The sequence below is a fragment of the Oncorhynchus gorbuscha genome, unplaced genomic scaffold, assembly GCF_021184085.1.
Source record: "Oncorhynchus gorbuscha isolate QuinsamMale2020 ecotype Even-year unplaced genomic scaffold, OgorEven_v1.0 Un_scaffold_1009, whole genome shotgun sequence".
Taxonomy (NCBI): domain Eukaryota; kingdom Metazoa; phylum Chordata; class Actinopteri; order Salmoniformes; family Salmonidae; genus Oncorhynchus; species Oncorhynchus gorbuscha.
In genome coordinates this window covers 169535-193299 of record NW_025745923.1, presented here as the reverse complement: position 1 = coordinate 193299, position 23765 = coordinate 169535, and the positions used below count along the sequence as shown (strand labels likewise).

The window sequence follows — 23765 nt, the reverse complement described above, 5'->3', positions numbered from 1 at the left end:
GATCAATACAATATGTGCAATACAGTCTGATCAATACAGTATGTGTATAGATGATCAATATAAGATGATAAATGGAATAGATTGTGCTTCATAAGATTTTGCCATTTCCAGATTTGATTACATTTCACGTCGAAATATGTTGAACTATTCATTAGCTCTGCTCCTTCGGGGTAGCAGTAAACTATAGCAATCCCCCAGCAGGAACACAGAACCTAACAGGTGGAGGCTGGGGTGGTGGGAGGAGCTAAAAGCCAGCTCATAATAGCAGCAAGTGGCAGCAGGATGAGTGAGCAGACCTGGTCATCCTAAATAGACTGCCAAATAAGGTATGTCACGCCTTGACCTTAGTTATCTTTGTTTTCTTTATTATTTTGGTTAGGTCAGGGTGTGACAAGGGTGGTTTGTTTAGTTTTTGTATTGTCTAGGGGTTTTTGTATGTCTTGGGGTTTTTCTAGTCTAGGAGTTTATATGTCTAGGGTTGCCTAGATTGGTTCTCAATCAGAGGCAGCTGTTTATTGTTGTCTCTGATTGGGGACCATATTTAGGCAGCCATATTCCTCTGATATTTTGTGAGTTGTTATTCTATGTTTAGTTGCCTGTTTTGCACTAGCCATATAGCTTCACGGTTCGTTTTGTTGTTTTGTATAGTTTTGTTCAGTGTTCTCTCTTTCATTAAAGAGTTATGTACGCTTACCACGCTGCGCCTTGGTCTCCTGTTTATGACGACCGTGACAGTGTAAATGATACTAGCCTCTTGGTGCAATCTTAGCTGATGCATCAGCTGAGACAGGCACTCAGGTTTTTTTTAATGAACTGGCTCCACTTAGTTTCAGAAAGAAAACACCACAGAGAAATATATTTAACCATTTACAGTGTATTCAGACCTCTGGACTTTTTCCAAATTTTGTTACATTGGAGACTCATTCTAAAATGGATGAAATAGATTATTTCCCTCATCAATCTAGACACAATACCCCATATTCACAAAGCAAAATGTTTTCTCATTTATAAAAACAAATACAGAAATACCTTATTTACATAACTGTTCAGGCCCTTTGCTATCGGACTTGAAATTGAGCTCAGTTCCTGTTTCCATTGATCATCCTTGAGATGTTTATAGAACTTGATTGGAGTCCACCTGTTGTCAGGTTGTGCTCTACTGGTATAGAGGTCAGGTGCAGGAGAGCAGAGAGTTGTAAGGCACACACTTTAATTGGCAGAAGCAACAACAGACGGACGCAACTGCTTCAAAAAACCTCCAGCCAATGGCAAAAGTGAAAAGCGCAACAACAGTCACAATGATGCAAATGTTTAACAATTAACAATTAAACTTAAACAAACCAGCCTGGCGCATCACACAAAACACGTAACAAAATAATTCCACACAAAGACATGGGGGGGAACAGAGGGAATATATATGTAGTGTGATTAGGGAATGTAAACCAGGTGTGCGGGGAAACAAGACAAAACACATGGAACAATTAAAAATGGAGCTGCGATGGCTAGAAGATCAGTGATGTCGACCGCCGAACGCCGCCGCCCAAACAGGGAGAGGAGCCGACGGTGGATGTTGTGACACCTGTGGTGAATTCAATTGATTGGACATGATTTGGAAAGACACACATCTGTCTATATATGATCACACAGTTGACAGTGTATGTCAGAGCAAAATCCAAGTCACGAGTCGAAGGAATTGTCCATAGAGCTCAGAGAAAGATTGTGTTGAGGCACAGATCTGGGGAATGGTACCAAAACATTTCTGCAGCATTGAAGGTCCCGAAGAACACACTGGTATCCCATCATTCTGAAATGGAAGAAGTTTGGAACCATCAAGACTTTTCCTAGAGTTGGCTGCCCGGCCAAACTGAGTAATCGGGGAGCATCTCAGGGAGGTGACCAAGAACCTGATGGTCACTGACAGAGCTCCAGAGTTCCTCTGTGGAGATGGGAGAACCTTCCAGTAGGACAACCATCTCTGCAGCACTCCACCAATCAGGCCTTTATGGTTGAGTGTCCAGACAGAAGCCACTCCTCAGTAAAAGGCACATGACAGCCCTCTTGGAGTTTGCCAAAAGGCACCTAAAGGTCTCTCAGACCATGAGAAAAAAAGATTCTCTGGTCTGATTAAACCAAGATTGAACTCTTTGGCCTTGAATGCCAAGCGTCACGTCTGGAGGAAAACTGGCACCATCCCTACGGTGAAGCATGGTGGTGGCAGCATCATGCTGTGGGATGTTTTTCAGCCGCAGGGACTGGGAGTTTAGGAAGGATCGAGGCAAAGACAAACGGAGCAAAGTACACAGAGAACCTTGATGAAAACCTGCTCTGCGGGGGGCTGAGGACATCAGACTGGGGCGAAGGTTCACCTTCCAACAGGTCAAAGACTGTAAGCACACAGCCAAGACAACACAGGAGTGGCTTCAAGACAAGTCTCTGAATGTCCTTGAGTGGCCCAGCCAGAGCCCGGACTTGAACCCGATCAAACAACTCTGGAGAGACAGCTGCCCAGCAATGCTCCCCATTCAACCTGACACAGCTTGAGGGGATCTGCAGAGAAGAAACTCCCCAAATACAGGTGTGCCTAGCTTATAGTGTCATACCCAAGATGACTTGAGGCTGTAATCGCTGCCAAAGTTTTCTCAACAAAGTAATGAATAAGAACCTGAATAATCATGTTAGCGTGATATTTCCGTTTTTTTTAATACATTTGCCACAATTCCTAACAACCTGTTTTTGCTTTGTCAGTATGGGGTATTGTTTGTAAATTGATGAAAAAAAAAACAGGAAGGGATCGCCTCCCATGGGAACAGGTGGAGGCATTCAGGAGAGGAGGCAGCAGGTAAAGGGAGCCAGCGCTTTGCGGGAACACGGCTGGCAAGGAAGCCCGAGAGGCAGCCCCAAACATTTATTGGGGGGGTGCACATGGGGAGTGTGGCTAAGTCAGGTAGGAGACCTGAGCCAACTCCCCGTGCTTACCGTGGCTAGAGGTGGACCGGGCAGGCACCGTGTTATACTGTGAGCTGCACGATGTCCCCGGTGCGCAGGCATAGCCCGGTGCGCTTCATCGCAGCTCCTAGTATCGGCCGGGCTAGAGTGGGCATCGAGCCAGGTGCTATGAAGCCGCTCAGCGCATCTGGTCTCCAGTGCGTCTCATCAGCCCGGGATATATGGCACCAGCCCTACGCACGGTGTCCCCGGTTCGCCAGCACGGCCCAGTGCGGTCTGTTCCACCCCGCCGCACATGCCGGGCTACGGGGAGTATCCAGCCAGGACAGGTTGTGCAGGCTCGGTGCTCGAGACCTCCAGTGCACCTCCACGGTCCGGTCCATCCGGTGCCTCCTCCACGCTCCAGGCCTCCTGTGGCAGCCCCACACACCAGACTGTCTCTCCGTCTCTTCCCTCCAGGTCCAGGTGCTCCCTCCCTCCTGTCCAGCGCTTCCAGAGCCTCCCTCCTGTCCAGCGCTTCCAGAGCCTCCCTCCTGTCCAGCGCTCCAGAGCCCCTCCTGTCCAGCGCTCCTGTCCAGCGCTTCCAGAGCCTCCCTCCTGTCCAGCGCTTCCTGTCCAGAGCCTCCCTCCTGTCCAGCGCTTCCAGAGCCTCCCTCCTGTCCAGCGCTTCCAGAGCCTCCCTCCTGTCCAGCGCTCCTGTCCGGTGCTTCCAGAGACTCCCGCCTGTCTGGCGCTGCCGGAGTCTCCTGTCTATTTGGGGCCCGCTGCAAGTGTCCTCAGTCCGAGGTCTGAGGCAAACAGATGCCCACCCAGACCCACCCTAGGTTTCGGTTTTGCGGCCGGAGTCCACAACTTTGGGGGAGTGGACTGTCACACCCTGACCATAGATTGTTTGTATGTTTCTATTTTTAGTTTGTTCCGGGTGTAATGTGGGTGGGTATTCTATGTTGTATGTCTAGGTGCTGTTTTTCTATGTTTAGGCCTGGTATGGTTCCCAATCAGAGGCAGCTGGTTACCGTTGTCCATTTTTGAGAACCATCTGTCTTTGTGTGTCTGCACCAGACAGAACTGTTTCATTTGTTCCACTTTGTTGTTTTTTGTTGTTCTTGTGTTCAGTTTCTTTATTAAATTTACCATGAACACGTACCACGCTGCATCTTGGTCCTCTTCACCTTCTTCCACCTACGACAACCGTTACATAATCACCCTAGACCTACAGCATAGTCTACCTGAGCTGAAGGCTAATGTTTAACGGTATATACCGGTAAGCCATGACAGAAGAATAAATTATGGCCTGATATCAAGAGAAATAGACCCTGTACATTACTAGAATACGCCTGCATATACTGTAAGTGTCTCAAGTAAACTACAACAGACATTTCCACAAGATACATAGAACGTGTGATCACCAACACTGATCGCCATGTGGGTGTTAAGTAAGACCACCACATACTAGGTAATGCTAGTATCAACATGCCATCCAACACAGCTGAAACTATAATAAGACCACCACATGCTAGGTAATGCTAGTATCAACATCCCATCCAACACAGCTGAAACTATAGTAAGACCACCACATGCTAGGTAATGCTAGTATTAACATCCCATCCAACACAGCAGAAACTATAGTAAGACCACCACATGCTAGGTAATGCTAGTATCAACATCCCATCCAACACAGCTGAAACTATAATAAGACCACCACATGCTAGGTAATGCTAGTATTAACATCCCATCCAACACAGCAGAAACTATAGTAAGACCACCACATGCTAGGTAATGCTAGTATCAACATGCCATCCAACACAGCTGAAACTATAGTAAGACCACCACATGCTAAGTAATGCTAGTATCAACATGCCATCCAACACAGCAGAAACTATAGTAAGACCACCACATGCTAGGTAATGCTAGTATCAACATCCCATCCAACACAGCTGAAACTATAATAAGACCACCACATGCTAGGTAATGCTAGTATTAACATCCCATCCAACACAGCAGAAACTATAGTAAGACCACCACATGCTAGGTAATGCTAGTATCAACATGCCATCCAACACAGCTGAAACTATAGTAAGACCACCACATGCTAGGTAATGCTAGTATCAACATGCCATCCAACACAGCTGAAACTATAGTAAGACCACCACATGCTAGGTAATGCTAGTATCAACATGCCATCCAACACAGCTGAAACTACAGTAAGACCACCACATGCTAGGTAATGCTAGTATCAACATGCCATCCAACACAGCTGAAACTATAGTAAGACCACCACATGCTAGGTAATGCTAGTATCAACATGCCATCCAACACAGCAGAAACTATAGTAAGACCACCACATTCTAGGTAATGCTAGTATCAACATCCCATCCAACACAGCTGAAACTATAGTAAGACCACCACATGCTAGGTAATGCTAGTATCAACATGCCATCCAACACAGCTGAAACTATAGTAATCCCACCACATGCTAGGTAATGCTAGTATCAACATGCCATCCAACACAGCTGAAACTATAGTAAGACCACCACATGCTAGGTAATGCTAGTATCAACATGCCATCCAACACAGCTGAAACTATATCTAGCCTTGATTTGTCATCACACAGCTATACAGCGTCAGCTTCCCCACTAAGGTCCAATGTGAGAACTTGAAGTCTTAGGAGGAAAGGTTAGGGTTAGACAGTAGTATCAATGTAAAATGATTTACTACTATTGTAAAATGATGTGTTCCATCGTACATTGATGCACCAACCTGATGCTGTGGAAGGGGTATTTAGTGTTGGCCTTAATGTCAACACAACCTCACAGGTGTCATCATTCTCCTCATTGGCCTGCTATATTTTGGACAGCCGTATTTCATTTATGGCCCTCAACTCCACCACTACACACACCTGTCACATCTGCTCCTACTCTCCCCCCATGGCGCTTGAGGGCGCCAGGCTGCCCTGCATCATGCACTCCTAACATCCATTACGCACACCTGCTTTCCCTCATCACGCGCATCAGTGAAATTGGACTCACTTATCACCTAGTTATTACCTCTATATTTGACAGTTCCCTTGCTCTGTTCCCCGCTGCTGAAATAATTATTTTTTGTCTGTATTACTAATTGGCTGACGCTGTTACTGTCTCGTTCTACATTAAATGTTTGACTCCCCGTACCTGCTTCGTCTCTCCAGCGTCATCCCATGTGATACTGAGGCTATCCACTGTAATTGTCAGTTGTAGGAATGATTGGAGACAGGCAGAGGAATCCGTAATGGAGGGGGGGTTTAACACTCCACTCAAAATATACAACATGCCTTGAAAGACACACGGACAAAGCCCAAAACAAACACGTATACAAAAACACATGGATGCAACCCAAACAAGATGGCAAAATGGCTTAAGGACAACAAAGTCAAGGTATTGAAGTGGCCATCACAAAGCTCTGACCTCAATCCAATCGAAAATGTGTGGGCAGAACTGAAAAAGCGTGTGTGAGCAAGGAGGCCTACCAACCTGAATCAGTTACACCAGTTCTCTCAGGAGGAATGGGCCAAAATTCACCCAACTTATTGTGGGAAGTTTGTGGAAGGCTACCCAAAATGTTTGACCAAGTTAAACAATTTAAAGGCAATGCTACCAAATACTGACCCACTGGTAATGTGATGAAAGAGATAAAAACTGAAGTAAATTATTCTCTACTATTATTCTGACATTTCACATTCTTAAAATGAAGTGGTGATCCTAACTGATCTAAGACAGAGCTTTTTTACTACGATTAAATGTCAGGAATTGTGAAAAACTGAGTTTAAATGTATTTGGCTAAGGTGTATGTAAACTTCCAACTTCAACTGTATATACACTGCTCAAAAAAATAAATGGAACACTAAAATAACACATCCTAGATCTGAATGAATGAAATATTCTAATTAACTACTTTTGTCTTTACATCGTTGAATGTGCTGACAACAAAATCACACAAAAATGATCAATGGAAATCAAATTTATCAACCCATGGAAGTCTGGATTTGGAGTCACACTCAAAATCAAAGTGGAAAACCACACTACAGGCTGATCCAACTTTGATGTAATGTCCTTAATACAAGTCAAAATTAGGCTCAGTAGTGTGTGTGGCCTCCACGTGCCTGTATGACCTCCCTACAACACCTGGGCATGCTCCTGATGAGGTGGCGGATGGTCTCCCGAGGGATCTCCTCCCAGACCTGGACTAAAGCATCCGCCAACTCCTGGACAGTCTGTGGTGCAACGTGGCGTTGGTGGATGGAGCGATACATGATGTCCCAGATGTGCTCAATTGGATTCAGGTCTGGGAACGGGCGGGCCAGTCCATAGCATCAATGCCTTCCTCTTGCAGGAACTGCTGACACACTCCAGCCACATGAGGTCTAGCATTGTCTTGCATTAGGAGGAACCCAGGGCCAACCACACCAGCATATGGTCTCACAAGGGGTCTGAGGATCTCATATCGGTACCTAATGGCAGTCAGGCTACCTCTGGCGAGCACATGGAGGGCTGTGCGGCCCCCCAAAGAAATGCCACCCCACACCATGACTGACCCACTGCCAAACCGGTCATGCTGGAGGATGTTGCAGGCAGCAGAACGTTCTCCACGGCGTCTCCAGACTGTCACGTCCGTCACATGTGCTCAGTGTGAACCTGCTTTCATCTGTGAAGAGCACAGGGCGCCAGTGGTGAATTTGCCAATCTTGGTGTTCTCTGGCAAATGCTAAACGTCCTGCACGGTGTTGGGCTGTAAGCACAACCCCCACTTGTGGACATCGGACCCTCATACCACCCTCATGGAGTCTGTTTCTGACCGTTCGAGCAGACACATGCACATTTGTGGCCTGCTGGAGGTCATTTTGCAGGGCTCTGGCAGTGCTCCTCCTTGCACAAAGGCGGAGGTAGCGGTCCTGCTGCTGGGTTGTTGCCCTCCTACGGCCTCCTCCAAGTCTCCTGATGTACTGGCCTGTCTCCTGGTAGCGCCTCCATGCTCTGGACACTACGCTGACAGACACAGCAAACATTCTTGCCACATCTCGCATTGATGTGCCATCCTGGATGAGCTGCACTACCTGAGCCACTTGTGTGGGTTGTAGACTCCGTCTCATGCTACCACTAGAGTGAATGCACCGCCAGCATTCAAAAGTGACCAAAACATCAGCCAGGAAGCATAGGAACTGAGAAGTGGTCTGTGGTCCCCACCTGCAGAACCACTCCTTTATTGAGGGTGTCTTGCTAATTGCCTATAATTTCCAACTGTTGTCTATTCCATTTGCACAACAGCATGTGAAATTTATTGTCAATCAGTGTTGCTTCCTAAGTGGACAGTTTGATTTCACAGAAGTGTGATTGACTTGGAGTTACATTGTGTTGTTTAAGTGTTCCTTTATTTTTTGAGCAGTGTATATATATATATATATATTACAATTACACAAATGTTACCCAAAATGTTTGACCAAGTTAAACCAAATACTGACCCACTGGTAATGTGATGAAAGAGATAAAAGTTGAAATAAATTATTCTCTCTACTATTATTCTGACATTTCACATTCTTAAAATAAAGTGGTGATCCTAACTGACCTAAGACAAGACATTTTTACTACGATTAAATGTCAGGAATTGTGAAAAACTGAGTTTAAATGTATTTGGCTAAGGTGTATGTAAACTTCCAACTTCAACTGTATATATATATAGATTTTTTTAATATATATTTTTTTACAATTACACAAATGTTAATGCCAAAGACACACCAGAATGGTTTACTAAGAGATGTTCAGTGTTCCTGAGTGGTCTAGTCTCAGCACCTGACTTGCTTAACAATCAGAGACAAGGTTTGAATATTGCTGTCCATCAATGATTCCCAACCAAATGTTAAAAACTTGAGCAATTTGGATAAAAACAATGGGTAGATATTTTTGCAAAGGTGGTAGAATCTTATTTCAAAGGTTTCACAGCAGTAATGGCTGCCAAAGTGGTTTTCACTAAATATTAACTCAGAGGGGTGGAAACTAATCCAACTATGATGTTTCTGATTTTTTTCTTAATTAGAAAAAAATCTATAACTTTCTTTCACTTTCAAAATGATGAGTTGGTTGAGTATATCTGTTGGGAAGTTGTTTTCATTTAATTCCTGTTTATATTTAATTTTAAAGCAGCAAAATGTGAAAAAAGTTCAAGGGTGTGTAGAAATGTTCTATTAAAATACAGTAACCTCCCTTTTCTGACATGCTGTTCTGGTCCTCATGCATGTTAATGACTTAAAGAGGAAGGAAAGGACAGTTCCGCATCAGCAACTTGTGTTCTGACAACATAAATATGTAGCAACCACAGAACTGACACTTACTAGCAGTTTCCACTCACTACCAGGAAGCTGACTTACCGTATACGACCTCTCCCCTTCACGCTGTAAGTATGCTTTATGATATCTGGAAATATTGGTTTTGGTAATATGGTTTTTAGCCATAAGTCATGTACTTTTTCATTTATTTTGAGCTGTGTTTTGGTTGTTACATCAGTGTGAGTGTTCATTAAGTATATCAGAGTGTAGGAGGGCTGATTTAAGATCAGGGCCCCTGGTCCATATAAGTAGGATATAAAAGGTGTGTGTGTGTGTTTGTGGACATGTTTAACTATAGTTGTGGGAACCAGATGCCCCAAGAATAGTAATCTACAATAATTTGACCAACTAGGAACATTTTTGTTTGTCCCCACAAGGTCAAATTCTATTTCTAGGGATTTTAGGGTTAAGGTTAGAATAAGGGTTAACATAAGAATTAGGTTTATGTTTAGGAGCTAGGGTTAAGGTTTGGTTTTGGGGTCAAGGTTAGGGTTAGGGTTAGGGTTAAGGTTAGGGTTAGGGTAAGTGTTAGGGAAAATAGGATTTTGAATGGGACAGAATTGTGTGTCACCACAAGGTTAGTTGTACATGACTGTGTGTGTGTGTGTGTGTTTTGTTTGTCAGTCACTTAGCCTCACAGATTGTGGATAAGAGCTATCATTGAACCTGGTGGTCAGTCTTTAGGCTGCTGTACAGCTTGACGGACCGTAGAGGATTGAACATTTTTCCTCCTATATTTGGGGTTCTGAGAATAAAACAGCTTCAGAATAATCAATGTATAAATATGTGTTTGTAGTTCTACAGACCTGTTCAATAAGGCATTGTTGTTGTTGACGTTGTTTGTGTTGTTTTTATTGCTGTTGTCGTTGATGTTGATGATGATGACTATTGTATACATTAGGAAATTGTTTTGCATCATACTGCATCTCAGTTTAAACATACACAATGACCATGTTAACATGCGCACAGTATTCCGGATAGTAGCTGTTTACATGTGTAACAGTATAACTTAAACCGTCCCTTCGCCCATACCCGGGCGTGAAAAAGTCACCCACGCGGCCCTTGCAGAGCAAGGGGAACCACTACTTCAAGGTCTCAGAGCAAGTGACGTCACCGATTGAAACGCTTTTTAGCGCGCACCACCACTAACTAGCTAGCTGTTTCACATCCGTTACACATGCACCTTTGATATCCCGCTCACCAGTATCCCTGTACCCATGAATACACAGAACAGGTATAATTGAAATTCACATGGGCTAAATGGAATAGTAACTGAAATATGGACACTGTCTGTAGGCCTATATCCTATTAATGCCAGTAGAATTGTGATTTTTTTCTCCCCAGTAAAATGAAACAACAAAGGTTGATTTTGTATCAGGAACAGGAGTGGAGAAATATGACTTCTTTCTTTCAGCATCTCTTGAGAAAATGGAATGGCGTGTCATGTGTTATCTTTGACACTGTTATGCAAGCCGACAGTATTTCAACCACATATAATATGCACCCACGACTGCAGTCCAATCAGAAACTTGTTTCATAATTTCCTTCAAACTGCTCAAACTGATGACATTTGGACATTTGGACATTTGGCACAGGAAGACACTTTCCACTGTTTTGGAGTTATTGTGTTTTCTCCCCGGTCCCTAAATGAAACACAGAACTTTACTGGTGTTAATTACTGATGCTCACTAATGCATTCATTCTTTCTATGTAAGAAATTATTCTGGTTAGCACTACTTTATTTAGTCCTCTGGGGCAACAAGTTACGACAGAAGAGAAGCTGCTAACTGAAGTTGAATCTATATATATATATATATATATATATATATATATATATATATATATATATATATATATATATATATATATATACAATGCATACTATATATACAAAAGAATGTGGACACCCCTTCAAATGAATGGATTTGGTTATTTCGGGCCAAACCCAATGCTGACAGGTGTATTAAATCGAGCACACAGCCATGCAATCTCTTATTGGCTGTAAGTGCACGAGTGATGCGCGTTTGGAGCAATACTGGCTGTATCCAAGGCTTAGCCAATCGTTCACATTACAGAACAACAGAATGCAGCGCAGCACACAACAGAAGAAAGAAGAGAACCAATTTACTAGTTACAGCATCAGCGTGCGCCTTGGAAAGGCATTTTGTCAGTTACAGCAATGAGTCTCCTGAATGATAACGAAGAGGTAACGTTAGGTGAGAATCCTGACCACGGAGACAGGGGTGAGAAGGTGATGAAATGTACTTCATGAGCTGTAACCGAAAAACAACTGATATTTGTAAAGGTTGAGGATAGGGAGGAAGTGGTGGAACAAGTATTTTTCTTGCTAGCTGGATCGAATTATCCGTTAGTTAGCCAGAGAAATGTTGAACAACATTCAAATAATATATATTTTATGAAATATATTTTTATATGTTTAAAGCTTTGTTGGTTACTACATGATTCCATATGTGTTATTTCATAGTTTTGATGTCAAACTACAATGTAGAAATAGTAAAAATAAAGAATAAACCTTGAATGTGTAGGTTTGTCCAAACTTTTGACTGGTATATTTGTAAGTCCAAAAATGGATGTAGCAACTACAGATTGCCCCTTTAAGTCTATCAAAAGTGTGCGAGTTTGAGCAGTTGTCCATTTGGCCTATGGGTAAAACAAACTATTATCAGCATGAATTAGATTGAGCAATAAAAGCTCCACTTTTATTCCATCTGGGAACCACACTATGCAGCTGTTATTCCATTGGGAACCACACTATGAGCTGTTGTTCCAGCAAACCACACTATGCAGCTGTTAAGCTCCACTTTGCAGCTGTTGTTCCATAGGCTGGGAACCACACTATGCAGCTGTTGTTCCATAGGCTGGGAACCACACTATGCAGCTGTTATTCCATAGGCTGGGAACCACACTATGCAGCTGTTGTTCCATAGGCTGGGAACCACACTATGCAGCTGTTGTTCCATAGGCTGGGAACCACACTATGCAGCTGTTATTCCATAGGCTGGGAACCACACTATGCAGCTGTTGTTCCATAGGCTGGGAACCACACTATGCAGCTGTTGTTCCATAGGCTGGGAACCACACTATGCAGCTGTTGTTCCATAGGCTGGGAACCACACTATGCAGCTGTTGTTCCATAGGCTGGGAACCACACTATGCAGCTGTTGTTCCATAGGCTGGGAACCACACTATGCAGCTGTTATTCCATAGGCTGGGAACCACACTATGCAGCTGTTGTTCCATAGGCTGGGAACCACACTATGCAGCTGTTGTTCCATAGGCTGGGAACCACACTATGCAGCTGTTATTCCATAGGCTGGGAACCACACTATGCAGCTGTTGTTCCATAGGCTGGGAACCACACTATGCAGCTGTTGTTCCATAGGCTGGGAACCACACTATGCAGCTGTTGTTCCATAGGCTGGGAACCACACTATGCAGCTGTTGTTCCATAGGCTGGGAACCACACTATGCAGCTGTTGTTCCATAGGCTGGGAACCACACTATGCAGCTGTTGTTCCATAGGCTGGGAACCACACTATGCAGCTGTTGTTCCATAGGCTGGGAACCACACTATGCAGCTGTTGCAAGAGCGCATTTTTCACTGGCTGTCCACTGGTTTAAAAAGCAATGATTGATAGGCAGCTTAAACTTCCTGAATTCAACCACTATTGGGTTCAAATACACATTTAGATTTGTGAATAGCCGTCCACAACAACCACAATCCGTAAGACGCAGATAGCTAAATGAGAGAGCAGCAGTATGATTCACATCAATGCGCTATGTAGATATCAATAATAAGAAATAACCGTATCGCCGTAGACTACACCACTGCTGTCATCCTTACCTCCAAGCGTTTATTCAAGTTGGATAATCTTTGGATGCCGACAGCATTCGCCCCATTGGAAGACATAGCTTGGACTGAAGCCTACAAAAGCCCATTCCTGAGCTTTTCCCACCATCGATCAAACACATTTGGTGTGTCATCACAGCGGTGTCTGACTTTGGTGTGTCATCACAGCGGTGTCTGACTTTGGTGTGTCATCACAGCGGTGTCTGACTTTGGTGTGTCATCACAGCGGTGTCTGACTTTGGTGTGTCATCACAGCGGTGTCTGACTTTGGTGTGTCATCACAGCGGTGTCTGACTTTGGTGTGTCATCACAGCGGTGTCTGACTTTGGTGTGTCATCACAGCGGTGTCTGACTTTGGTGTGTCATCATAGCGGTGTCTGACTTTGGTGTGTCATCACAGCGGTGTCTGACTTTGGTGTGTCATCACAGCGGTGTCTGACTTTGGTGTGTCATCACAGCGGTGTCTGACTTGAGCCTTTTTCAACGCTGATCTGAATGGCATTGAGAAAACAGAGAAAGATTTTCTTTGCAAACATCCTTTCTGAATTTAAAAGTCATCCTTGACGTAATCATCTAGTTTTTCCAAAGTATCCATAATCTGATTGCAATATTGTTGCTGGTAACGTAATGGATTACAGTTACCGTCTTTGTAATCCCTTACATGTAACAGATTACAGTTACCGTCTTTGTAATCCCTTACATGTAACAGATTACAGTTACCGTCTTAAATGTAATCCCTTACATGTAACAGATTACAATTACCGTCTTTGTAATCCCTCACATGTAACCCGTTACTCCACAACCCTGTTTATTTATATAACTATTCAGACCCTTTGCTGATAGACTCGGAATTGAGCTCAGGTGCATCATATTTCCATTGATCATCCTTGAGATGTTTCTACAACTTGATTGAGTCCACCTGTGGTAAATTCAATTGATTAGACATGATTTGGAAAGGTACACACCTGTCTATGTAATGTTCCACGGTTGACAGTGCATGTCAGAGCAAAAACCAAGCCATGAGGTCGAAGGAATTGCCCGTAGAGCTCCAAGACAGGATGGTGTTGAGGGGGAAGGGTACAGTACCAAAACATTTTTGCTGCATTACCCAAGAACACAGTGGCCTCCTTCATTCTTAAATGGAAGAAGTTTGGAACCACCAAGACTCTTCCTAGAGTAGGCCGCCTGGCAAAACTGGGTAATCGGGGGTGAAGGGCCTTGGTCGGGAAGGTGACCAAAAACCCAATGGTCACTCTGACAGAGCTCTGTGGAGAGGGGAGAACCTTCCAGAAGGGCAACCATCTCTGCAGCACTCCACCAATCAGGCCTTTATGGTAGAGTGACCAGACGGAATCCACTCCTCAGTAAAAGGCACATGACAGCCCGCTTGGTTTCATCTGGTCTGATGAAACCAAAATTAAACACTTTGGCCTGAATGCCAAGCATCACATGTGGAAGAAACCTGGCACCATCCCTATGGTGAAGCATGGTGGTGGAAGCATCATGGTATAGGGATGTTTTACAGTGGCAGGTACTGGGAGTCTAGTCAGGATCGAAGGAAAGATGAACGGATCAAAGTACAGGTAGATCCTTGATGAAAACCTGCTCCAAAGCGCTCAGGACCTCAGACTAGGCAGAAGGTTCACCTTCCAACAAGACAAAGACCTTAAGCAAACATCCAAGACAATGCAGGACTGGCAAGTCTCTGAATGTCCTTGAGTGGCCCAGCTAGAGCCCGGACTTGATCCTGATTGAACATCTCTGGAGAAACCTGAAAATAGCTGTGCAGCAACGCTCCCCATGCAACCTGACAGAGCTTGAAAGGATCTACAGAGAAGAATGGGAGAAACTCCCCAAATACAGGTGTGACAAGCTTGTAACATCATACACAAGAAGAATTGTTGCTGTAATCACTGCCAAAGGTGTTTCAAAAAAGTATTGAGTAAAGGTTCTGAATACTTATGTAAATGTTATATTTCATTTTTTTATTGTGAATAAATTAGCAAAAAATATTAATAACGATTTTTGCTTTGTCATGAGGTTATTGTGTGTATTTAATCCATTTTAGAATAAGACTAATGTTACAAAATGTGGAAAAAGTCAAGGGGTCTGAATACTATCCAAATGCTGTAATGGGATTCTTCCTGTGAAGGAGAGGCGGACCAAAACACAGTGTGGTAAGTGTCCATGGTTTTAATAGGAAAACTCAACATGAACACAACTACAAAAACAAGAAACGTGAAAACCCGAAACAGTCCCGTGTGGCACAAACACTGACACAGGAAACAACCACCCACAAAACCCAACACAAAACAGGCTACCTAAATATGGTTCCCAATCAGAGACAATGACTAACACCTGCCTCTGATTGAGAACCATATCAGACCAAACATAGAAATAGACAAACTAGACACACAACAGAATGCCCACCCAGCTCACGTCCTGACCAACACTAAAACAAGGAAAACACACAAGAACTATGGTCAGAACGTGACAAATGCAATGTAGTTGACAAACAAATGGTCTACCAAATATCGTAAATTACAAGCATAAACTTGTGTCACACCCTGATCTATTTCACCTGTCTTTGTGATTCTCTCCTCCCTCCTCCTGGTGTCGCCCATCTTCCCCATTATCTCTTGTGTATTTATACCGGTGTTCTCTGTTTGTCTGTCAGCTCCTGCTTTTCCCCAGTCTCTCTTTTCTCATCCTCCTGGATTTTACCCTTGCCTGTCCTGACCCTGACCCTGCCTGCCGTCCTGTACCTTTGCCCCTGTTGCTGTAATTAACATTGTTGCTTCGTCACGGTCTGCATCTGGGTCTTAACATATCCTGATAACTTGTCTAAATTAGGGGTGAAAGTAGCCAATTATACCAGTCCAGAATGGAGTATCAGCAAAATGAATTATTTTGCAATTATGGTGGATCGAACTGCGAAGGTAGCCTAGTGTTTGAAGTGACTTATTTGACAATCAGATGAAAACATTATCACACAACACCCATGATATGAGAAACTGAGCCTGACAGCACAGACCACGAAAAACATTAAATGGGATGAGATGTTTACCTGCCACAGTATCCTGTCTAAAATCCTCATATCCCAGGCATCTTATCCAGGTTTCTCATAACCGGAATACAAGCTTTTGGGTTATTGTAAATGGGATATGAAGTTTATATGCATCAAATCAAAAACAGAATACTTGAGTATCCCAAATAATAATATTGCTGTGCATGGAAACGTAGTCCGTATGAGTCTGGTTCATTTTCAGTAATGAGGTCCTGTACCCCATTTTACAGTTTATACTTCAATGTATCAGGTGGAGTTATTCACCAGTTATAGAGTGAGTTGTTGTTTATGTTTCTAAGACTGCAGGGTGGGAGATGCAACAATGGTCTTGAGAACAGCAGGAAGTGTGTTGGTGGTCTTTCTCTGGTCTGTAGCAGGTATGGTCTCATTCTTATCTTTTAGTTGCTCTGTTTATCAATCTACAGACATTTCTAAAAGGTTATGAATCATAATGTTATTCTGGTGTGTTCTGTTAGGCGTCTCCACTTCACTTTAAATAGTTATCTTTCACACCTCACTGAGGGATGCTTTTCTATGGTTTCCATTCCTCAGCAAATACAGTATGGCAACAATGTGTGGACAAACCTTACTGTCAGTGTGAACCAATAGGTTTGTGCTTAATGTAATGTGCTTTCAGTGGTACTCGGGCAGTATGGATGGAGTGTGACCTACACCAAGAATAGTATCTGTGCCTTGAAGGGGTCAACAGTGGAGCTGTCCTGTTCTTACACATATCCCAGAGGTCATAGAGTCAGAACAATTGGATGGTCTTATTGGAATAGTGATGCGGGTCGATTTGTTGAAATCCAATCTAATAATGAGGGTCGTGTGGAGTACCGTCAGACAACAGAGAAGGACTCTACCCTGAGAATCACAGACCTGAGACAGAGTGACAAAGATACATATTACTTCAGATATAAAACAGACAAGTCCGATTGGAAAACTGCCCAACGTGGAGTCACTCTCTCTGTCACTGGTACTGTAATGTTTCATATATAGTATAGTACTCTACCATCTTAGTTATGTATTAAATGTTCTATGAGAACAGTGACGTGGTGGTGACTGACATACTTACTCTGTTGTTGTTTTCATAACCTCTCTATGCAGAACTGCAGGTGGAGGTGACAGGACAATGGAATGTGAAAACACTGACCTGTAGAACCAGCTGCAGCCTGCCTGGTAATCCCACCTACGTCTGGTACAAGAACAGACAATATCTAGATGAGAGGACTTCCTCTATATACTCTAGATATGTCTACATTGAGAATGCAGGCAGCTACTCCTGTGCTGTAAAAGGCCATGAGGATCTCCACTCTCCTGCAGTCTGTGAGTGTAGATGAATTTAGTTATAATTTCACAATACCAAATGACAGCTAAAGTGGATATTGATTTACAAAATACTGAAAATGTTCAAGTAGTTTACAACAAAAGTAAACAGAAATAGTTTAAAACTAACAGATGTCTTTATAATGTTTCAGGTGTTCATAATTCAAACTGCTGGAGTGTGACTTACACCAAGAGGAGAATCTGTGTCTTGAAGGGCTCCACAGTGGAAATATCCTGCTCTTACACTCATCCCACTAGTTATATAGAACAAGGTTCATTCTGGTTTACACAGAAAGACCCTGTAGATGTCAGTTCATATCCAGAGTCTGCAGGTCGTGTGCAGTACAATAGGAACACAGAGAACCACCACACCATGACAATAACACACCTGACAGAGAAGGACTCGGCTGAATACATATTCAGATTAATAACATACAAGGGGAGATTTTCTGGCCTTCCTGGTGTGATGTTGACTGTCACAGGTAATACTACACATTATGCTACAGGACAAGTCTAGTTACATTACAAAGACTAGAGTCAAATACATATTTCCTCTTAGATATCCTGTTGGAGATGGATCCTACGTCTGTGTCAGAGGGGGAGAGAGTCACGCTGAGATGTAGAACCCAATGTGCAGTCGCTCTGAACCCCACCTGCATCTGGTACAAGAACGGACAACGTCTGACCAACCCAGTCACCAGTTATAACAGCCTGATCCTAGACCCAGTCACCAGTTATAACAGCCTAATCCTAGAACCAATCAGCAGTGAGGATGCAGGGAACTACTCCTGTGCTGTAGAAGGTTTTGAGAGAATCCTCTCTCCAGAAGAGACTCTCACTGTCAGATGTGAGTACATGGGGTGTTGATATATCTACAGTGAAAGTCATTGATGTCATCTCTGTAATACATGGTTCTACATGTCAGTATAATATACTAATCTCTACTAATTTACATCATCTCTCTAATACATGGTTCTACAGTCTGTGTAATATACTAATCTCTGCTAATTTACACATCATCTCTGTAATACATGGTTCTACATGTCAGTGTAATATACTAATCTCTACTAATTTACATCATCTCTCTAATACATGGTTCTACAGTCAGTGTAATATACTAATCTCTGCTAATTTACATCATCTCTGTAATACATGGTTCTACAGTCAGTATAATATACTAATCTATACTAATTTATATAATCTCTGTAATACATGGTTCTACATGTCAGTATAATATACTAATCTATACTAATTTACATAATCTCTGTAATACATGGTTCTACATGTCAGTATAATATACTAATCTATACTAATTTACATCATCTCTCTAATACATGGTTCTACATGTCAGTGTAATATACTAATCTCTACTAATTTACATCATCTCTCTAATACATGGTTCTACAGTCAGTGTAATATACTAATCTCTGCTAATTTACATCATCTCTGTAATACATGGTTCTACAGTCAGTATAATATACTAATCTATACTAATTTACATAATCTCTGTAATACATGGTTCTACATGTCAGTATAATATACTAATCTATACTAATTTACATCATCTCTCTAAAACATGGTTCTACATGTCAGTATAATATACTAATCTCTACTAATTTACATCATCTCTGTAATACATGGTTCTACATGTCAGTGTAATTTACTAATCTATACTAATTTACATCATTTCTTGGTTCCTTACATGTTATTTGAGTTGTTCTTTTTTCTGTCATCTTCAACACCAGATGGCCCAAAGACCACCTCAGTGTCAGTCAGTCCCTCTGGTGAAATAGTGGAGGGCAGTTCAGTGACTCTGACCTGCAACAGTGATGCCAACCCACCTGTGGACAAATACACCTGGTACAAGAAGAATGGAGGTCACAATCAGAGTATCTCCAATCAGAACACAGGACCACATCATACCTTCAACCAAGTCAAGTCATCTGATACTGGGGAGTACTACTGCGAGGCCCAGAATGAGTTGGGGACAGACAGGCCTGAGTCTATCAACATGGATGTGAAATGTGAGTAAAATACATCTCAGTGTTTGAATTAGTGTTTGAATGAGACTTACATTTCCCTCACTAACTTTAAACATCAGCTATCTGAGCAGCTAAACGATCGCTGCAGCTGTACATAGTCCATCTGTAAATAGCCCATCCAATCTACCTACTTCATCCCCATATTGTTTTTATTTACTTGTCTGCTCTTTTGCACACCAGTATCACTACTTGCACATCATCTGCTAATCTATCACTCCAGTCTTAATCTGCTAAATTGTAATTGCTTCGCTAATATGGCCTATCTATTTCCTACCTCCTCACGCCATTTGCACACACTGTATATATTTTTTTCTATTGTGTTATTGACTGTACCCTTGTTTATTCCATGTGTAACTCTGTGTTGTTGTTTGTGTCGCACTGCTTTGCTTTATCTTGGCCATGTCACAGTTGTAAATGAGAACTTGTTCTCAACTGGCCTACCTGGTTAAATTAAGGTGAAATATATATATATATTTCTTTAAATGCCAAGGTTGCAAACAAGTATTAATGAAACAAAGTAGTCATTAAGCATCTCTAAATGTGTTCTTGTTAATGTTTTGTGTAAGTTATAGTTTTAGTTCTCTGATCATTTCATTTTTATATGACATGTAATGTGAAGTTGTAATGAAACTACTGTCTTAATAATCTGACAAATTATATTTTACCAGACGGCCCAAAGAACACCTCAGTGTCAGTCAGTCCCTCTGGTGAAATAGTGGAGGGCAGTTCAGTGACTCTGACCTGCAGCAGTGATGCCAACCCACCTGTGGACAAATACACCTGGTACAAGACGAACATAGCCTCAGCAAAAGCATCAGGACAGAGTTACAGCATCACTAACATCATCTCTGAGGACAGAGGAGAATATTACTGTGAGGCCCAGAATAGAAGAGGATCTATGAACTCTACAGCTCAGATGATCATTGTAGCAGGTAAAGTTCCATCTTCAATACTTCAACACAGAACTACATGTTTCAATCTAATGTTAATCATTACACATCGTCTTATTACACCTTAGTCTATATCTATACAATGGGTTATAAGATCCCTTAACAAGTATTGTATTAATGTCCTGTATTATAGTTTATTTGTAGTTTATTATATCATGCCATGTACTCATATCATCCATATTGTATTATAGTGAAACAAACCTCAGTTCTGACTGCAGCTGTAGGGATCACAGTGGTTGTTCTGGTTCTCATCCTCTGTCTCTCTGGACTCATGTGGTTCAGGTGAGTTAAAATGCTTACTTTGTGATTGTGGATTATTTAAATGTAGCCCTCTGATTAATTATTAGCTTCATTAATTCATGAATACAATGTGTTTACAAAACAGGAAGAAGGCCTCCAAACCCACCTCCAACACAGGAGACACATCAGAAAATGAACAGGTGAGTGTTGGAATCAGAAGGTGACTGTGATGACTGTGTATTGCTTTGTGGAACATTTCCACTCCTCATGTTGTCTGTCCTCTCTCTCCATCAGGGAGACTCTAGTCCAGTGTATGACAACATCTCAGGCATGGCCATGACCTCTACTGCAGCACAGACAGTGGCCACAGATGACCAGGATGACGTTCACTACGCCAGCGTCCACTTCCAGGAAGTCCTTCTGTACTCGACCATCCAACCGTCTCAAGCCCAGGAACAGGACGAGGATATCCAGTACGCTACTCTGAAATTAAACCTCCTGAGTGATGCCACCTGGTGAGCATATTCTGCCTTAAGGTCATTCATATGCTACTGTTTATTGTAAGAGATGTCATCAATAAGCAAAACTGTTGACCACTAGTGATGTCATTTCCTTAATCTACCAATCCAACAATGGACACCTCAAGACAATTACTATGACATGTCTATAATGAGGGAGTGATGCGATGATGGTTTTGAGGAACTGTTCTGACTGTATTCCAAATGGCACCCTATTCCCTATTTAGTTCACAACTTTTGATGTGAGCCCCATAGGCCCTGGTCAAAGGTAGTGCACTATAAAGGGTATAGGGTACCACCATTTGGGGCGGATTCTTTGTTTAATTTCTGTTTCTCTCTCTTCAGCCCCACAGCAGCAGACCCTGGTGCTGCTGAGGAGGACTACTTTGTTCTCTACAGCACAGTCAACAAATCCAGAACCAAGAAGACCTGAACAGAACAAACCCAGAACCAAGAAGACCTGAACACAACAAACCCAGAACCAAGAAGACCTGAACAGAACAAACCCAGAACCAAGAAGACCTGAACAGAACAAACCCAGAACCAAGAAGACCCCAACACAACAAACCCGGAACCAAGAAGACCCTGAACACAACAAATCCAGAACCAAGAAGACCTGAACAGAACAAACCCAGAACCAAGAAGACCTGAACACAACAAACCCAGAACCAAGAAGACCTGAACAGAAGAAGTTTGACAATAACCTTGTGTATCTGGACCTGTATATCTAAACTAAGTGATATAATGGCTATGGAGGTGTGGAATATTGACCCTGAATGCTGAATATTGAATGAATATTGAGCCCTGAATGCTGATTGGCTGAAAGGTGTGGTATAACATGGGTATGACAGAAAATGACTATTTACTGGTCTAATTACGTTGGTCACCAGTTTATAGAAGCAATAAAGTATTTTTCTCTTCTGAAATGCTGGTTCAGCCAATCAGCATCGAAAAAACAAATTTCCCAGTTTATAATAGTATATAATAATATACGCCATCTACCAGACACATTTATCCAAATTCATTCACTCAGTCATTACAGTCATTACAGTCATGTTTGACTACATTTTTCATATGGAGGTCCCAGCAGAGATCCCATATGGAGGTCCCATATGGAGGTCCCATATGGAGGTCCCAGCAGAGGTCCCATATGGAGATCCCAGCAGAGGTCCCAGCAGAGATCCCATATGGAGGTCCCATATGGAGGTCCCATATGGAGGTCCCAGAGGTCAGGAGATCCCAGCAGAGGTCCCAGGAGATCCCATATGGAGGTCCCAGCAGAGGTCCCATATGGAGGTCCCAGCAGAGGTCCCATATGGAGGTCCCAGCAGAGGTCCCATATGGAGGTCCCAGCAGAGGTCCCATATGGAGGTCCCAGCAGAGGTCCCATATGGAGGTCCCAGCAGAGGTCCCATATGGAGGTCCCAGCAGGAATGGAACCCAGGAGCCATGCTGTATAAACTGAGCCACACAGGACGACTCTATTCAACCAAACAAAACAATCACCAGACGTGTGAGATATGAAGTCTAACAACAATAGATTTTTCTATAGTTTCTATTATCTGTATTACTTCATATGGTACTATTAGATGATACGCAAAGTATACGTTTGCTTAATTTTTTTAGATATATATACTTTTTTAAAGACAAAGTTCTGGCACATTTTGCCTCAATGTCCAGGAAAGAGTTCTGCTTGATGCAACGTTTCCAATTGCTTTTATCCAATGTTTTTTTGCTGTTGTAAACTACTGTGTGAGGTGTGACATTTTGAAAAGCTTTCAAAATCACGCCTCTTGTGCTACACAGTATATGCTGTACAGTAACTGCAAATACGACATTTACAGTACATTGGTTTGTATGGCAATCGTGTTTTTTTCATCTTCATCATCATCATCATCATGTCTGTAAAAAAATATACACAGACACTTTCAGAAGAAGCAATGTCCAGCACCTAGACACACAACAAGTTACATAAAATAGTATTCATTGTCATTTTTAAAACGCACAGACACAATATAACATAACATGGATGTTTGGAGTGTGGAGTGTAATTCAGTCAGAGAGGGTATTCCATTCCAGAACACAGAGATGGAACATTCTGGAATGTTCTATGATTGATAATAATACATCTCACAGTTAACACACTCAGACCAGGCATTGAGAGTAAAGCTTGTGTTAAAGCCTTTATAACAGTCCACCATTTTGTCCAACTAGTAGTTAGAGAATATAATGCATCATTGTTTAGTGAGAGTAAAATACATAATTGTTTAGTGAGAATATAATACAACATTGTTTAGTGAGAATGTGATGTCATATAGAAGGAGTGTTATGGCCTCCAACATGGCGTGGCTCTTAACTCCCTAACTGTTGTCTGACCTTCCCAGGTAGGTGTCTCTCTTTGGGGACAGAGAGGGCCTAGGGGTGGATGGGAAAGTGGATATCCCATGGAG

At 42.5% G+C, this 23765-nt stretch overlaps 1 protein-coding gene across 4 annotated transcripts; it reads left to right on the top strand.

Moving 5' to 3' along the window:
• The first annotated feature begins 9272 nt into the window (after positions 1–9272).
• On the top strand, positions 9273–21803 carry LOC124020974 (B-cell receptor CD22-like). 4 transcript variants are annotated; one of them, XM_046336287.1, is made up of 12 exons: positions 9273–9369; positions 16539–16616; positions 16877–17215; positions 17347–17418; positions 17718–18047; positions 18125–18412; positions 19311–19589; positions 20276–20539; positions 20749–20839; positions 20943–20997; positions 21092–21312; positions 21661–21803. In XM_046336287.1, the coding sequence occupies exons 2-12, from the start codon at positions 16562–16564 to the stop codon at positions 21746–21748; spliced, it is 2082 nt and encodes a 693-aa protein (XP_046192243.1). In that variant the 5' UTR covers positions 9273–9369; positions 16539–16561; the 3' UTR covers positions 21749–21803. The 4 variants fall into 4 exon arrangements, with proteins under 4 accessions (XP_046192243.1, XP_046192245.1, XP_046192242.1 ...); XM_046336289.1 differs by having other exon boundaries at positions 17347–17565; positions 17718–17837; XM_046336286.1 differs by having other exon boundaries at positions 17347–17565.
• Positions 21804–23765: the final 1962 nt, after the last annotated feature.

Bases quoted from the DNA above. Each gene is read 5' to 3' on its own strand.
- LOC124020974 (XM_046336286.1), top strand. From the start codon at position 16,562: ATGGTCTTGAGAACAGCAGGAAGTGTGTTGGTGGTCTTTCTCTGGTCT. The intron at 17,566-17,717 runs GTGAGTGTAGAT...ATAATGTTTCAG, and splicing joins TCTCCACTCTCCTGCAGTCT to GTGTTCATAATTCAAACTGC. The intron at 18,048-18,124 runs GTAATACTACAC...ATTTCCTCTTAG, and splicing joins TGTGATGTTGACTGTCACAG to ATATCCTGTTGGAGATGGAT.